The sequence below is a fragment of the Oncorhynchus mykiss genome, chromosome 14 (assembly GCF_013265735.2).
Source record: "Oncorhynchus mykiss isolate Arlee chromosome 14, USDA_OmykA_1.1, whole genome shotgun sequence".
Taxonomy (NCBI): Eukaryota; Metazoa; Chordata; class Actinopteri; order Salmoniformes; family Salmonidae; genus Oncorhynchus; species Oncorhynchus mykiss.
Genome location: NC_048578.1, coordinates 38734097 through 38752405, shown reverse-complemented (window position 1 = coordinate 38752405; position 18309 = coordinate 38734097). Strand labels below are relative to the sequence as shown.

The 18309-nt window shown below is 46.6% G+C and overlaps 2 protein-coding genes across 6 annotated transcripts in view; both read left to right on the top strand.

Annotated features, from left to right (window-relative positions):
• The window catches only part of LOC110489233 (catenin alpha-1), a 224576-nt gene extending 216260 nt beyond the window's left edge, over nucleotides 1–8316 (top strand). For 4 of the 5 annotated variants that reach the window (XM_036943518.1, XM_036943520.1, XM_036943521.1 and 1 more), the window contains 3 exons: nucleotides 5389–5418; nucleotides 6695–6907; nucleotides 7320–8316. In XM_036943518.1, the coding sequence (XP_036799413.1) occupies nucleotides 5389–5418; nucleotides 6695–6907; nucleotides 7320–7397 (321 nt within the window). In that variant the 3' untranslated portion in view covers nucleotides 7398–8316. The remainder of the gene's footprint in view (nucleotides 1–5388; nucleotides 5419–6694; nucleotides 6908–7319) is intronic. The other variant, XM_036943519.1, reaches the window with a different exon arrangement.
• On the top strand, nucleotides 3418–5382 carry LOC118938733. The gene is made up of 2 exons (XM_036943524.1): nucleotides 3418–5002; nucleotides 5085–5382. The coding sequence occupies exons 1-2, from the start codon at nucleotides 4010–4012 to the stop codon at nucleotides 5292–5294; spliced, it is 1203 nt and encodes a 400-aa protein (XP_036799419.1). The 5' UTR covers nucleotides 3418–4009; the 3' UTR covers nucleotides 5295–5382.
• Nucleotides 8317–18309: the final 9993 nt, after the last annotated feature.

The following is an 18309-nucleotide window of genomic DNA, read 5'->3' as shown; positions in this document are numbered from 1 at the left end:
GGGTTAACTGCCTTGTTCAAGGGGCAGAAGGACGGCCTTACCGGGGAACAGTGGGGTTAACCGCCTTGTTCAAGGGGCAGAAGGACGGCCTTACCGGGGAACAGTGGGGTTAACCGCCTTGTTCAAGGGGCAGAAGGACGGCCTTACCGGGGAACAGTGGGGTTAACTGCCTTGTTCAAGGGGCAGAAGGACGGCCTTACCGGGGAACAGTGGGTTAACCACCTTGTTCAAGGGGCAGAAGGACGGCCTTACCGGGGAACAGTGGGGTTAACCGCCTTGTTCAAGGGGCAGAAGGACGGCCTTACCGGGGAACAGTGGGGTTAACTGCCTTGTTCAAGGGGCAGAAGGACGGCCTTACCGGGGAACAGTGGGTTAACTGCCTTGTTCAAGGGGCAGAAGGACGGCCTTATCGGGGAACAGTGGGTTAACTGCCTTGTTCAAGGGGCAGAAGGACGGCCTTACCGGGGAACAGTGGGGTTAACTGCCTTGTTCAAGGGGCAGAAGGACGGCCTTACCGGGGAACAGTGGGTTAACTGCCTTGTTCAAGGGGCAGAAGGACGGCCTTACCGGGGAACAGTGGGGTTAACTGCCTTGTTCAAGGGGCAGAAGGACGGCCTTATCGGGGAACAGTGGGGTTAACTGCCTTGTTCAAAGGGCAGAAGGACGGCCTTACCGGGGAACAGTGGGGTTAACCGCCTTGTTCAAGGGGCAGAAGGACGGCCTTACCGGGGAACAGTGGGTTAACTGCCTTGTTCAAGGGGCAGAAGGACGGCCTTACCGGGGAACAGTGGGTTAACTGCCTTGTTCAAGGGGCAGAAGGACGGCCTTACCGGGGAACAGTGGGTTAACTGCCTTGTTCAAGGGGCAGAAGGACGGCCTTATCGGGGAACAGTGGGTTAAATGCCTTGTTCAAGGGGCAGAAGGACGGCCTTACCGGGGAACAGTGGGTTAACTGCCTTGTTCAAGGGGCAGAAGGACGGCCTTATCGGGGAACAGTGGGTTAACTGCCTTGTTCAAGGGGCAGAAGGACGGCCTTACCGGGGAACAGTGGGTTAACTGCCTTGTTCAAGGGGCAGAAGGACGGCCTTACCGGGGAACAGTGGGTTAACCGCCTTGTTCAAGGGGCAGAAGGACGGCCTTACCGGGGAACAGTGGGTTAACTGCCTTGTTCAAGGGGCAGAAGGACGGCCTTACCGGGGAACAGTGGGTTAACCGCCTTGTTCAAGGGGCAGAAGGACGGCCTTACCGGGGAACAGTGGGGTTAACCGCCTTGTTCAAGGGGCAGAAGGACGGCCTTACCGGGGAACAGTGGGTTAACTGCCTTGTTCAAGGGGCAGAAGGACGGCCTTACCGGGGAACAGTGGGTTAACTGCCTTGTTCAAGGGGCAGAAGGACGGCCTTACCGGGGAACAGTGGGTTAACTGCCTTGTTCAAGGGGCAGAAGGACGGCCTTACCGGGGAACAGTGGGTTAACTGCCTTGTTCAAGGGGCAGAAGGACGGCCTTACCGGGGAACAGTGGGTTAACTGCCTTGTTCAAGGGGCAGAAGGACGGCCTTACCCGGGAACAGTGGGTTAACTGCCTTGTTCAAGGGGCAGAAGGACAGCCTTACCGGGGAACAGTGGGTTAACCACCTTGTTCAAGGGGCAGAAGGACGGCCTTACCGGGGAACAGTGGGTTTAACCACCTTGTTCAAGGGGCAGAAGGACAGTTAGTCCGATAGTTTTTATTTACCTTGTCAGCTCAAGGATTCCATCTTGCAACCTTTTCAGGTTACAACGCCCAACGCTCTTAACCGCTAGACTACCTGCCACCCCTCATTACAGCATAGCAGAGATTTAAAAAACAGACCAATCTGTGAAATTATTTTGTCCGTCATGTTGCATGAAGCTTGGCGCTCACAGAATCAGTAGGCTATTACACAAAGGCGTCCGAAGCAAGATCGGTCTTTTTTTTTTTTCAGTAGAGATATAATGGATGATTTAATAAAGCCAGGCACATTTTAACAGCTAGGTTATTGATTATAGACCCAATTATCTTGGTTTCCTCTATCCGCAATTAGGCTAAGGCCAGGGCTGTTTCCTCGTCTCTGCTGCTGCCTCCTCCGCATTGTTCTCAATCTCAATATGCTGGTTTATTTAGTAATTATACACATTAGCAACATAGGGGGAAAAGGTAGCAATTCAACGGTGCACTGAAGATTGTTTCAGAACCACGGACAGCGACCGTATCCAACGTGGGAGAAAGTGCTTTGTTATATACATACAAGACTTTTCCATGATATAACCGATATACAATTTCAGTGTCACGTTCTTTAAAGTGATGGACCGTGTCATCCCTGTAGCCTCCGCAATGGTTTAGTCCACTGAGACGGGCGTCAATCAGACAGGTGCCGTGACATTTTTTTTTTCTAGTGATTGCTCAACTATAAAAAAAAATCTTGGGCGACCAAACAATCGACCAGTCGACAAAATGGGGTCAGCCCTAGGTCTTATGTAGCTAAATTTGAATGTTTTTTTTTTTTTTTTGTACATTGGATAAAAGTAGAGGTTTAGAGATAGAAAATGGTTTATCATACATTGCAGTTGAGGAACAATGAGAAGGTAATTATACTTTTAAAAGTCGATAAACTTGTAACCCTACATTTGAGAAAATGGCCCTTGAATGTTTTGGTCCAGCTACTGGAGAGCTCTTCCTTGTCGACACCCATTCAGCATCGTTCACACCCTCCTAATCCTTAGCCCCACCCACCTCATTAAGGATTCACATGTGAGGCCATGTGCTAAACAGCGTGAGGTAGTGTAGTAAACAACCGAAGATTTCGAGACTAAAAGTGGTGAAAATAGTAGCAAAAAGTAGTTTATCTAGTCCTTGGCCTATATCCTTCTCTGACTTTGGTGCAGGTCATGTTGTTCTTCACAATACAAAGTGTATTAGTTACTCTCATAGTAGCAATATCAAAAATAGAAAGTGGCCAGATTAAAATATTGTATTCATATTATATAATGATTAGATGATTCTTACCCAGACAGTTGTCTAAATTGATGGGTCATGTGAATGAAATGCTATAATCACCTCCCAGCCACATCTAGCTAGGTGGATGAGTCACTACTGTCTAGACATGTTCATTAAATACAATAGATGGCTGTAATCACCTCCCAGCCACATCAAGCTAGGTGGATGAGTCACTACTATCTAGACATGTTCATTAAATACAATAGATGGCTGTAATCACCTCCCAGCCACATCAAGCTAGGTGGATGAGTCACTACTGTCTAGACATGTTCATTAAATACAATAGATGGCTGTAATCACCTCCCAGCCACATCTAGCTAAGTGGATGGTCATGTAATCATCTGGCGAAGTGGAGTCTTTTGTTTAGACATGTAGCTAGCTAGCTAAACAATGAACCACAATTCCCAACCAATACAGTACTAGCAATACAAACTGATTGTCATAGCTAGCCACCATACATGAATCTGCAGGTAGGTTCAATGTTAGCTAGCTAGCTAGCTAACGTTAGGCTGTAACTAGCAATGCAAAATGGCTGTCTGATATACAACTGATATTACTACACAGATCATACACGTAACGTTAGCTAGCGAGCTAGCAGGCTGACGTTCCCTAGCAACCTAACAGTAAGCCTTAACTTGCAGTGAAAATGACTTTCTGATCAAATTAGAAACGTATAATGTCTGAAATTGTAGCTAGACTCTTTCCCGTTAAACATGGATGAACGCTTCACGGCAGACTGAAACCATTTTGACTCTGTTTTGTTTTCGTAGTTACAGTTTGTTTGGCCCACTTTGTCAAGTCACTCCGGTTCACACTGACCGTAGTAGTAGTAGTAGTGGTAGCAGTAGTAGTAGTAGCAGCAGTAGCAGTAGCAGTAGCAGTAGTAGTAGTAGTAGTAGCAGTAGTAGTAGTAGTCCGCCACAACCTTTTCCCACTGATCTTTGTCTTTGGTGCCTGATTTATAAGCAGTTAGTCAAATATACCCTGTTCACCACATGGTCAATCTACTGCATGTTATTCAGGTATACCCTGTTCCCCACATGGTCAATCTACTGGATGTTATTCAGGTATACCCTGTTCCCCACATGGTCCATCTGCTGGATGTTATTCAGGTATACCCTGTTCCCCACATGGTCCATCTGCTGGATGTTATACCCTGTTCACCACATGGTCAATCTGCTGGATGTTATTCAGTTATACCCTGTTCACCACATGGTCAATCTGCTGGATGTTATTCAGGTATACCCTGTTCACCACATGGTCCATCTGCTGGATGTTATTCAGTTATACCCTGTTCACCACATGGTCAATCTGCTGGATGTTATTCAGTTATACCCTGTTCACCACATGGTCAATCTGCTGGATGTTATACCCTGTTCACCACATGGTCAATCTGCTGGATGTTATACCCTGTTCACCACATGGTCCATCTGCTGGATGTTATTCAGGTATACCCTGTTCACCACATGGTCAATCTGCTGGATGTTATTCAGTTATACCCTGTTCACCACATGGTCCATCTGCTGGATGTTATTCAGTTATACCCTGTTCACCACATGGTCCATCTGCTGGATGTTATTCAGTTATACCCTGTTCACCACATGGTCCATCTGCTGGATGTTATTCAGGTATACCCTGTTCACCACATGGTCCATCTGCTGGATGTTATTCAGGTATACCCTGTTCACCACATGGTCCATCTGCTGGATATTATTCAGGTATACCCTGTTCACCACATGGTCCATCTGCTGGATGTTATTCAGGTATACCCTGTTCACCACATGATCCATCTGCTGGATGTTATTCAGGTATACCCTGTTCACCACATGGTCCATCTGCTGGATGTTATTCAGGTATACCCTGTTCACCACATGGTCCATCTGCTGGATGTTATTCAGTTATACCCTGTTCACCACATGGTCCATCTGCTGGATGTTATTCAGTTATACCCTGTTCACCACATGGTCCATCTGCTGGATGTTATTCAGGTATACCCTGTTCACCACATGGTCAATCTGCTGGATGTTATACCCTGTTCACCACATGGTCCATCTGCTGGATGTTATTCAGTTATACCCTGTTCACCACATGGTCCATCTGCTGGATGTTATTCAGGTATACCCTGTTCACCACATGGTCAATCTGCTGGATGTTATTCAGGTATACCCTGTTCACCACATGGTCCATCTGCTGGATGTTATTCAGTTATACCCTGTTCACCACATGGTCAATCTGCTGGATGTACAACAGTCACCCGGCTGCGGCCTTGTCCTGCTCTGAAGCCTTTACCCCGAGGCTCCATCATGTTGCACTTGACTTCTACAGTTCCAACTATTAACGTTCAAGTTCCCTCTCTCCCTTTTCCCTTTTACAGGAGGTTTCCCAAGCATTCCTAGAGAGCCAGGTATTCCCAACCTTCAGATACAGTACAGTAACACTCGGGCTGCAGCCCAAACACCAAACTATGCCCTATTATAGTTGCACTACTTTTGACCCCAGAGCCTTAGGCCTTCTTGACCTATGTGCCCTAGTCAAAAGTAGTGCACTATATAGGGAATAGGAGGCCATTGGGGATGTAGCCTGAGACATTGGCTAAAGCCAGACACATAGGATCATATGAACTCCGTGTCCCTCTGATCAATGAGGGTGGTGGTGGGAAACATTACAGGTGGAAATACAGGTTGTCTCTAACTGCTGATCTGGGGTCAGATATAATGTGCTCCCAAATGGCACCCTAATGCCTATAATAGTGCATTACTTTGACCAAGGGGGGTCCACTTGGGGTCATTTTTGGGATGTATCTATATGGTTATACTGTATAATATTCCCAAGGTTAAGTAAGTTATCTGATCCTAGAGCTGTGGTTAAGAGGACAACTTCTACCTTAAGCACTGGCTAACCTTGTCTCCTCTCTATCTCCTCCCCCCCCACCTCTCCCCTCGTCCCGTCCCCCTACCTCTCCCCTCGTCCCCCCCCCCCCCCACCTCTCCCCTCGCCCCCCCCCACCTCTCCCCTCGTCCCCCCCCACCTCTCCCCTCGCCCCCCCCCACCTCTCCCCTCGTCCCCCCCCACCTCTCCCCTCGCCCCCCCCCCACCTCTCCCCTCGTCCCCCCCCACCTCTCCCCTCGTCCCCCCCCACCTCTCCCCTCGTCCCCCCCCCCACCTCTCCCCTCGTCCCCCCCCCACCTCTCCCCTCGCCCCCCCTACCTCTCCCCTCGTCCCCCCCCACCTCTCCCCTCGTCCCCCCCCTACCTCTCCCCTCGCCCCCCCCCCTACCTCTCCCCTCGTCCCGTCCCCCCTACCTCTCCCCTCGTCCCGTCCCCCCTACCTCTCCCCTCGTCCCGTCCCCCCACCTCTCCCCTCGTCCCCCCCCCCACCTCTCCCCTCGTCCCCCCCCCCCACCTCTCCCCTCGTCGTCCCCCACCTCTCCCCTCGTCCCCCCCCCACCTCTCCCCTCGTCCCCCCCCTACCTCTCCCCTCGTCCTCCCCCCCCCACCTCTCCCCTCGTCCCCCCCCCTACCTCTCCCCTCGTCCGTCCCCCCCTACCTCTCCCCTCGCCCCCCCCCCCCCCACCCCCCCCCCCACCCACCTCTCCCCTCGTCCCCCCCCCCCCTACCTCTCCCCTCGTCTCCCCTCCCTCCCTTCTCCCCTCGTCTCCCCTCCCTCCCTTCTCCCACCAGGTGGACAGTGCCATGTCTCTGATCCAGGCAGCTAAGAACCTGATGAATACGGTGGTGTCCACAGTCAAGGCGAGCTACGTGGCCTCCACTAAGTACCAGAAGTCCATGGCCATGCAGTCCCTCAACATGCCTGCTATCTCCTGGAAGATGAAGGCCCCAGAGAAGAAACCCCTGGTGAAGAGAGAGAAACAGGAAGATGGATCCAACAACAAGGTAATGGGAATCATGTTGTTTAAAGCTGTTGTCATCTGAAAGGGGGAACGGATCCGCTAGAGGTGAAGTTCGGACGAAAGCGAAAGCATTTGCTATGAATGTTTTCATGAATTTGTTGTTGTTTTAAAGTAACGTCTTTTGTATAATCTCAAATGGACGTGGTAGTTTCCCCGCTAACGATTCCAGCTTTAATCACTTTGTCTACGACAGATAAACATAGTCCTGGATTTAAAAAGCTTTCAATGTGGAATCTAATTCCAGGACTAGGCTTAATCTGTGTCCGGGAAACCAGCCTTATATGTTTCTCATATGGCCTGTAAGGAGATTTAATGATGCAAGACACATTTCTATGAAAACAGACATTTTTAAAATAGTGTCTATCTTCTCAACTCAACTCTCAACTTTTTTTTAGGTCAAGAGGTCATCCCAAAAGAAGCACATCAACCCTGTCCAGGCCCTCAGCGAGTTCAAAGCCATGGATAGCATCTAGAGACGGAGCAGTCCGTTGGTCAGGGGGGTGGTGAGAGGAGGTGGAGCTACAGGGTTGGGGATAGCGAGCCAGTTGGATGGTTGGAGACTCTTTTCTTGTTTTTCTTTTTTGTCTTGTCACAAAAATAGAAAGAGTGAGAAAATAAAAATAAGAATAAGAATTGTTTGGAAATCATTCCTCCTTTCCCTTCCCTGGTCTAGTCCAGCTGTCCGGTTTGACCTGATGTCTCTATACAGACTCACTAAGGTGGACCACTGAGCTCTCTCTCCTCTTAACAGTCTCATTGTTTCAATCAAACGACTGCATTCTGATTGCTCCGTTTCTGTCCTACCGTATGACGTCTCTAGGGGGAAAACAAAGCAAAAGGGCCCCACCCCCTCCATATACCTTGTTTTGATTTTATTCCAATGTTGGTATGAGAAGGATGGTTTCATTGATACTGTAAGATTTAATTCTGACAGCTAATCCTTTTTTGACCCCTGACCCCTCTACCCCTAACCTGTGATGTGAGATGCCCCCTGTGTATTTTATAGAATTACATTCTAACATATTTTACAATTGCGTTGACTGGTGGGAGGGTGTGTTGGAGGGTAGTCCACTGTGTGCCGTATATCATAGTGTAGATCAGACGGGTCTTCCCACTCTGAACCGTCTCTATTGTCTCGTTACTCTGGTGAAGCTTTGGGTTTTAAGTTTTGTTTCCGTAAAAAAAAAAAAAAAGTTTTTTTTTTTTTTTTCATCTCGATGTGTTCTGTCTAATAAAAGTTTGACGTTTTAGTGGCGTATCCCTTCATACTTATTATACACTGGCTGGTTTCAACCCTGAATGCTGATTGGCTGAAAGCTGTTTGTATATCGGACCGTATACCACGGTTATGAAGAATACATGTGTTTTTACTGCTCTGATTGGTAACCAGTTTATAATATCAATAAGACACCTCGGGGGTTTGTGGTATACGGCCGATGTACCACGGCCAAGGGCTGTATCCAGGCACTCTGCATTGTGTCGTGCTTAAGAACAGCCCTTTAGCCGTGGTATATTGACCATAGACCACACCCCCAGGTCTGATTGCTATTGTAACACTGAATAGTCATTATTGAGTGTTTTTTTAAGTTCAGTAAATCGGTTTCTGTTGTCCTCTTTGACATTTAGAACTGTAAATGTTTTAGTTAATTAAAAATCTTTCATCGGTGATTTAAAAACACCAATCGGGACAAGTTATTCCAGTTTAAAAGTAGTTTGTAAGGTGTTCCAAGACGATGGTGCAGAGTACATAAAAGCCCTTTTACCAAATTCAGTTTGGACATTTGGAACAGTTAGCAGGATAAAGAGTAGTTTTAAATAGTAGTCTGGATGAGGTGTTGTCTTCCCTGTCGTTAACCCCCCCAGGTTTTAAAGAGTAGTCTGGATGAGGTGTTGTCTTCCCTGTCGTTACCCCCCCCCCAGGTTTTAAAGAGTAGTCTGGATGAGGTGTTGTCTTCCCTGTCGTTACCCCCCCCCCCCCCCAGGTTTTAAAGAGTAGTCTGGATGAGGTATTGTCTTCCCTGTCGTTAACCCCCCCAGGTTTTAAAGAGTAGTCTGGATGAGGTGTTGTCTTCCCTGTCGTTAACCCCCCAGGTTTTAAAGAGTAGTCTGGATGAGGTGTTGTCTTCCCTGTCGTTAACCCCCCAGGTTTTAAATAGTAGTCTGGATGAGGTGTTGTCTTCCCTGTTGTTACCCCCCAGGTTTTAAAGAGTAGTCTGAATGAGGTATTGTCTTCCCTGTCGTTAACCCCCCCAGGTTTTAAAGAGTAGTCTGGATGAGGTGTTGTCTTCCCTGTCGTTAACCCCCCCAGGTTTTAAAGAGTAGTCTGGATGAGGTATTGTGTGCCTCACTGTATGCAGAAAGCCAAAGCTAACAGAGAGAATAATCATTCTCTCCCAGCCTTCTGGTTTAATACGTAACACAATCCCAGGGGACTTCACACACACATTGTACCACACACACACAGTCAATAAAAATCATGAAATGAGCTGACACACCCTGCTCAATCTCAAGAGTTTGATAAGTCAGTGAGGTTATAGAGGGGGTCTGGTGACTAGACCAGGCTGTAGAGGGGGTCTGGTGACTAGACCAGGCTGTAGAGGGGGTCTGGTGAATAGACTAGGCTGTAGAGGGGGGTCTGGTGAATAGACTAGGCTGTAGAGGGGGTCTGGTGAATAGACCGGGCTGTAGAGGAGGTCTGGTGAATAGAATAACTTTGTTCACCAGGGCGTCCGGGCTCCATCGACTGTCAATGAGACCGCAGTGCATCCTAAATGCCACCCTTAACCCTCTTACCTATATAGTGCACTACTTCTGAGCAGAACTTTATAGGGTTGTCGTTTGGGCCGCTGCCCAGGGGCTAAGCAGCTAGATCGTCTGATCAATATTCCTCCTCCTAGCTGACACACCCTGCTCAATCTCAAGAGTTTGATAAGTCAGTGAGGTTATAGAGGGGGTCTGGTGACTAGACCAGGCTGTAGAGGGGGTCTGGTGACTAGACCAGGCTGTAGAGGGGGTCTGGTGACTAGACCAGGCTGTAGAGGGAGTCTGGTGAATAGACTAGGCTGTAGAGGGGATCTGGTGCATAGACCAGGCTGTAGAGGGAGTCTGGTGAATAGACTAGGCTGTAGAGGGGGGTCTGGTGAATAGACTAGGCTGTAGAGGGGGGTCTGGTGAATAGACTAGGCTGTAGAGGGAGTCTGGTGAATAGACTAGGCTGTAGAGGGGATCTGGTGCATAGACCAGGCTGTAGAGGGGGTCTGGTGCATAGACCGGGCTGTAGAGGGGGTCTGGTGAATAGACTAGGCTGTAGAGGGGGTCTGGTGAATAGACTAGGCTGTAGAGGGGGGTCTGGTGAATAGACTAGGCTGTAGAGGGGGTCTGGTGAATAGACTAGGCTGGAGAGGGGGTCTGGTGAATAGACTAGGCTGGAGAGGGGGTCTGGTGCATAGACCAGGCTGTAGAGGGGGTCTGGTGAATAGACCGGGCTGTAGAGGGGGTCTGGTGAATAGACCGGGCTGTAGAGGGGGTCTGGTGAATAGACTAGGCTGTAGAGGGGGGTCTGGTGAATAGACCAGGCTGTATAGGTGGTCTGGTGAATAGACCAGGCTGTAGAGGGGGTCTGGTGAATAGACCAGGCTGTAGAGGGGTCTGGTGAATAGACTAGGCTGTAGAGGGGGTCTGGTGAATAGACTAGGCTGTAGAGGGGGGTCTGGTGAATAGACTAGGCTGTAGAGGGGGTCTGGAGGGGGTCTGGTGAATAGACCGGGCTGTAGAGGAGGTCTGGTGAATAGAATAACTTTGTTCACCAGGGCGTCCGGGCTCCATCGACTGTCAATGAGACCGCAGTGCATCCTAAATGCCACCCTTAACCCTCTTACCTATATAGTGCACTACTTCTGAGCAGAACTTTATAGGGTTGTCGTTTGGGCCGCTGCCCAGGGGCTAAGCAGCTAGATCGTCTGATCAATATTCCTCCTCCTAGCTCTGCTGCTGAGGGTGGTGGGAGGGAGGTGGAGGAGAGGGGGTGGGTGGTAGAGGGGGAGGAGGTGGGCGGTAGAGGGGGAGAGAGGTGAAGGAGGGAGTAGAGGGGGAGGGAGGAGAGGTGGTGGGTGGTAGAGGGGGAGAGAGAGGAGGGAGTAGAGGAGATGGGTGGTAGAGGAGTAGAGAGGGAGGTGGGTGGTAGAGGAGGAGAGGGGTGGTGGAGGAGGGGAAGAGAGAACTTAGTGAGAAGCTTTTTCCATGAATTAGTTAAAGCAGTGGAAGGTAATGTGGAAGTGTTAGCTGTGATGTTAGCTTGTTGTTCCATCAGTATAGACAACATCCCATTCCAAGTGGAACCCTAATTCCTTTATATTGCACGACTGGACGTAAATAGTGCTCTATACAGGGAATAGGGTCCCATTTGGGACTCACCCTAGATCATATAACGGCTCAGTGCAGTACGTAGGTTGGGCAGTGTGGTGGGTTTATTTCTTTAAAACAGGGCCCCTTTGGGTCTTCATGCTGCCATGCTTCCGCTTGTTTCTAAACATAGAGGCAGGTCACGTAGGGGCACGACGGCAGATGGACAGAATAGTGGTTTGCGTTTTTAGCTTGTTTGAGTTGTTACTTTGGGCTGCTGTGGTGTTATTTTTTGCAGTGGGTAGTAGAGACTATGAGATGGATGATATTCGTTATGATACAAATCCCCCTGTTTGTGGTGAGAGAATAAAGAGGATTCCCAAATGCCTTCCTATTCCCTAGGTAGTACGCCTCCTTTGCACCAGGCAGCCGTAGGGAATCGGGCGGCATTTGAGACTGAAGTGGTCAGGTTATATTTGCCGCGGACGTTGTTTTTTTTAACTTTTGGTTTTTATTTGAGAACTAGGAAGACACTGTAGGAGACACTGCCCTGTTTTACATATTCATGTTCCCAGCTTTCACTTCGTAATGAATAAATGATTCCCTGTCGCCCGCCTGTCTGTCTGTCTCTCATTCTGCTACTGCCGTCAACCGTTTTCAAGTCGTCCGAGTTGAACTCACTCCTTGCCTGCTTCCCAAATGACAACAGTAGTGCACTAGTTGGGGGGGAAATAGGGTGACATTTTGGGAGGCACACTTCCCTTCGATTGTGTTCATGTATAGCTCTTGATTTTATGATCATGTCTTGTCTCTGTCACTACGTCTAATGACTTAAAATATAGTCAGGATTCTCTCCAGTACATCTACAACACTCCTGTCACTACAGGTTGTTGTAATAGTCAGGATTCTCTCCAGTACATCTACAACACTCCTGTCACTACAGGTTGTTGTAATAGTCAGGATTCTCTCCAGTACATCTACAACACTCCTGTCACTACAGGTTGTTGTAATAGTCAGGATTCTCTCCAGTACATCTACAACACTCCTGTCACTACAGGTTGTTGTAATAGTCAGGATTCTCTCCAGTACATCTACAACACTCCTGTCACTACAGGTTGTTGTAATAGTCAGGATTCTCTCCAGTACATCTACAACACTCCTGTCACTACAGGTTGTTGTAATAGTCAGGATTCTCTCCAGTACATCAACAACACTCCTGTCACTACAGGTTGTTGTAATAGGATTCTCTCCAGTACATCTACAACACTCCTGTCACTACAGGTTGTTGTAATAGTCAGGATTCTCTCCAGTACATCTACAACACTCCTGTCACTACAGGTTGTTGTAATAGTCAGGATTCTCTCCAGTACATCTACAACACTCCTGTCACTACAGGTTGTTGTAGTAGGATTCTCTCCAGTACATCTACAACACTCCTGTCACTACAGGTTGTTGTAATAGGATTCTCTCCAGTACATCTACAACACTCCTGTCACTACAGGTTGTTATAATAGTCAGGATTCTCTCCAGTACATCTACAACACTCCTGTCACTGCAGGTTGTTGTAATAGTCAGGATTATCTCCAGTACATCTACAACACTCCTGTCACTACAGGTTGTTGTAATAGTCAGGATTCTCTCCAGTACATCTTCAACACTCCTGTCACTACAGGTTGTTGTAATAGTCAGGATTCTCTCCAGTACATCTACAACACTCCTGTCACTACAGGTTGTTGTAATAGTCAGGATTCTCTCCAGTACATCTACAACACTCCTTTCACTACAGGTTGTTGTAATAGTCAGGATTCTCTCCAGTACATCTACAACACTCCTGTCACTGCAGGTTGTTGTAATAGGATTCTCTCCAGTACATCTACAACACTCCTGTCACTACAGGTTGTTGTAATAGTCAGGATTCTCTCCAGTACATCTACAACACTCCTGTCACTACAGGTTGTTGTAATAGGATTCTCTCCAGTACATCTACAACACTCCTGTCACTACAGGTTGTTGTAATAGGATTCTCTCCAGTACATCTACAACACTCCTGTCACTACAGGTTGTTGTAATAGTCAGGATTCTCTCCAGTACATCTACAACACTCCTGTCACTACAGGTTGTTGTAATAGGATTCTCTCCAGTACATCTACAACACTCCTGTCACTACAGGTTGTTGTAATAGTCAGGATTCTCTCCAGTACATCTACAACACTCCTGTCACTACAGGTTGTTGTAATAGGATTCTCTCCAGTACATCTACAACACTCCTGTCATTACAGGTTGTTGTAATAGTCAGGATTCTCTCCAGTACATCTACAACACTCCTGTCACTACAGGTTGTTGTAATAGTCAGGATTCTCTCCAGTACATCTACAACACTCCTGTCACTACAGGTTGTTGTAATAGGATTCTCTCCAGTACATCTACAACACTCCTGTCACTACAGGTTGTTGTAATAGTCAGGATTCTCTCCAGTACATCTACAACACTCCTGTCACTACAGGTTGTTGTAATAGTCAGGATTCTCTCCAGTACATCTACAACACTCCTGTCACTACAGGTTATTGTAATAGTCAGGATTCTCTCCAGTACATCTACAACACTCCTGTCACTACAGGTTGTTGTAATAGTCAGGATTCTCTCCAGTACATCTACAACACTCCTGTCACTACAGGTTGTTGTAATAGGATTCTCTCCAGTACATCTACAACACTCCTGTCACTACAGGTTGTTGTAATAGTCAGGATTCTCTCCAGTACATCTACAACACTCCTGTCACTACAGGTTGTTGTAATAGGATTCTCTCCAGTACATCTACAACACTCCTGTCATTACAGGTTGTTGTAATAGTCAGGATTCTCTCCAGTACATCTACAACACTCCTGTCACTACAGGTTGTTGTAATAGTCAGGATTCTCTCCAGTACATCTACAACACTCCTGTCACTACAGGTTGTTGTAATAGGATTCTCTCCAGTACATCTACAACACTCCTGTCACTACAGGTTGTTGTAATAGTCAGGATTCTCTCCAGTACATCTACAACACTCCTGTCACTACAGGTTGTTGTAATAGTCAGGATTCTCTCCAGTACATCAACAACACTCCTTTCACTACAGGTTGTTGTAATAGGATTCTCTCCAGTACATCAACAACACTCCTGTCACTACAGGTTGTTGTAATAGTCAGGATTCTCTCCAGTACATCTACAACACTCCTGTCACTACAGGTTGTTGTAGTAGGATTCTCTCCAGTACATCTACAACACTCCTGTCACTACAGGTTATTGTAATAGTCAGGATTCTCTCCAGTACATCTACAACACTCCTGTCACTACAGGTTGTTGTAATAGTCAGGATTCTCTCCAGTACATCTACAACACTCCTGTCACTACAGGTTGTTGTAATAGGATTCTCTCCAGTACATCTACAACACTCCTGTCACTACAGGTTGTTGTAATAGTCAGGATTCTCTCCAGTACATCTACAACACTCCTGTCACTACAGGTTGTTGTAATAGGATTCTCTCCAGTACATCTACAACACTCCTGTCATTACAGGTTGTTGTAATAGTCAGGATTCTCTCCAGTACATCTACAACACTCCTGTCACTACAGGTTGTTGTAATAGTCAGGATTCTCTCCAGTACATCTACAACACTCCTGTCACTACAGGTTGTTGTAGTAGGATTCTCTCCAGTACATCTACAACACTCCTGTCACTACAGGTTGTTGTAATAGTCAGGATTCTCTCCAGTACATCTACAACACTCCTGTCACTACAGGTTGTTGTAATAGTCAGGATTCTCTCCAGTACATCTACAACACTCCTGTCACTACAGGTTGTTGTAATAGTCAGGATTCTCTCCAGTACATCTACAACACTCCTGTCACTACAGGTTGTTGTAATAGTCAGGATTCTCTCCAGTACATCTACAACACTCCTGTCACTACAGGTTGTTGTAGTAGTCAGGATTCTCTCCAGTACATCTACAACACTCCTGTCACTACAGGTTGTTGTAATAGGATTCTCTCCAGTACATCTACAACACTCCTGTCACTACAGGTTGTTGTAGTAGGATTCTCTCCAGTACATCTACAACACTCCTGTCACTACAGGTTGTTGTAGTAGGATTTTCTCCAGTACATCTACAACACTCCTGTCACTACAGGTTGTTGTAATAGTCAGGATTCTCTCCAGTACATCTACAACACTCCTGTCACTACAGGTTGTTGTAATAGGATTCTCTCCAGTACATCTACAACACTCCTGTCACTACAGGTTGTTGTAATAGTCAGGATTCTCTCCAGTACATCTACAACACTCCTGTCACTACAGGTTGTTGTAATAGTCAGGATTCTCTCCAGTACATCTACAACACTCCTGTCACTACAGGTTGTTGTAATAGTCAGGATTCTCTCCAGTACATCTACAACACTCCTGTCACTACAGGTTGTTGTAATAGTCAGGATTCTCTCCAGTACATCTACAACACTCCTGTCACTACAGGTTGTTGTAGTAGTCAGGATTCTCTCCAGTACATCTACAACACTCCTGTCACTACAGGTTGTTGTAATAGGATTCTCTCCAGTACATCTACAACACTCCTGTCACTACAGGTTGTTGTAATAGTCAGGATTCTCTCCAGTACATCTACAACACTCCTGTCACTACAGGTTGTTGTAATAGTCAGGATTCTCTCCAGTACATCTACAACACTCCTGTCACTACAGGTTGTTGTAATAGGATTCTCTCCAGTACATCTACAACACTCCTGTCACTACAGGTTGTTGTAGTAGGATTCTCTCCAGTACATCTACAACACTCCTGTCACTACAGGTTGTTGTAATAGTCAGGATTCTCTCCAGTACATCTTCAACACTCCTGTCACTACAGGTTGTTGTAATAGTCAGGATTCTCTCCAGTACATCTACAACACTCCTGTCACTACAGGTTGTTGTAATAGTCAGGATTCTCTCCAGTACATCTTCAACACTCCTGTCACTACAGGTTGTTGTAATAGTCAGGATTCTCTCCAGTACATCTTCAACACTCCTGTCACTACAGGTTGTTGTAATAGTCAGGATTCTCTCCAGTACATCTACAACACTCCTGTCACTACAGGTTGTTGTAGTAGGATTCTCTCCAGTACATCTACAACACTCCTGTCACTACAGGTTGTTGTAATAGTCAGGATTCTCTCCAGTACATCTACAACACTCCTGTCACTACAGGTTGTTGTAGTAGGATTCTCTCCAGTACATCTACAACACTCCTGTCACTACAGGTTGTTGTAATAGTCAGGATTCTCTCCAGTACATCTACAACACTCCTGTCACTACAGGTTGTTGTAATAGTCAGGATTCTCTCCAGTACATCTACAACACTCCTTTCACTACAGGTTGTTGTAATAGTCAGGATTCTCTCCAGTACATCTACAACACTCCTGTCACTGCAGGTTGTTGTAATAGTCAGGATTCTCTCCAGTACATCTACAACACTCCTGTCACTACAGGTTGTTGTAGTAGGATTCTCTCCAGTACATCTACAACACTCCTGTCACTACAGGTTGTTGTAATAGTCAGGATTCTCTCCAGTACATCTACAACACTCCTGTCACTACAGGTTGTTGTAATAGGATTCTCTCCAGTACATCTACAACACTCCTGTCACTACAGGTTGTTGTAATAGGATTCTCTCCAGTACATCTACAACACTCCTGTCACTACAGGTTGTTGTAATAGTCAGGATTCTCTCCAGTACATCTACAACACTCCTGTCACTACAGGTTGTTGTAATAGTCAGGATTCTCTCCAGTACATCTACAACACTCCTGTCACTACAGGTTGTTGTAGTAGGATTCTCTCCAGTACATCTACAACACTCCTTTCACTACAGGTTGTTGTAATAGTCAGGATTCTCTCCAGTACATCTACAACACTCCTGTCACTACAGGTTGTTGTAATAGGATTCTCTCCAGTACATCTACAACACTCCTGTCACTACAGGTTGTTGTAATAGGATTCTCTCCAGTACATCTACAACACTCCTGTCACTACAGGTTGTTGTAATAGTCAGGATTCTCTCCAGTACATCTACAACACTCCTGTCACTACAGGTTGTTGTAATAGTCAGGATTCTCTCCAGTACATCAACAACACTCCTTTCACTACAGGTTGTTGTAATAGGATTCTCTCCAGTACATCAACAACACTCCTGTCACTACAGGTTGTTGTAATAGTCAGGATTCTCTCCAGTACATCTACAACACTCCTGTCACTACAGGTTGTTGTAATAGTCAGGATTCTCTCCAGTACATCTACAACACTCCTGTCACTACAGGTTGTTGTAATAGTCAGGATTCTCTCCAGTACATCTACAACACTCCTGTCACTACAGGTTGTTGTAATAGTCAGGATTCTCTCCAGTACATCTACAACACTCCTGTCATTACAGGTTGTTGTAATAGTCAGGATTCTCTCCAGTACATCTACAACACTCCTGTCACTACAGGTTATTGTAATAGTCAGGATTCTCTCCAGTACATCTACAACACTCCTGTCACTACAGGTTGTTGTAATAGGATTCTCTCCAGTACATCTACAACACTCCTGTCACTACAGGTTATTGTAATAGTCAGGATTCTCTCCAGTACATCTACAACACTCCTGTCACTACAGGTTATTGTAATAGTCAGGATTCTCTCCAGTACATCTACAACACTCCTGTCACTACAGGTTGTTGTAATAGTCAGGATTCTCTCCAGTACATCTACAACACTCCTGTCACTACAGGTTGTTGTAATAGTCAGGATTCTCTCCAGTACATCTACAACACTCCTGTCACTACAGGTTGTTGTAATAGTCAGGATTCTCTCCAGTACATCTACAACACTCCTGTCACTACAGGTTGTTGTAATAGTCAGGATTCTCTCCAGTACATCTACAACACTCCTGTCACTACAGGTTGTTGTAGTAGGATTCTCTCCAGTACATCTACAACACTCCTGTCACTACAGGTTGTTGTAATAGTCAGGATTCTCTCCA

Coding starts and splice junctions, on each gene's coding strand:
- LOC118938733 (XM_036943524.1), top strand. CDS start 4,010: ATGGTCAATCTACTGCATGTTATTCAGGTATACCCTGTTCCCCACATG. Junction 5,003..5,084: donor ATCTGCTGGATGTTATTCAG/GTATACCCTGTT, acceptor GATGTTATTCAG/TTATACCCTGTTCACCACAT.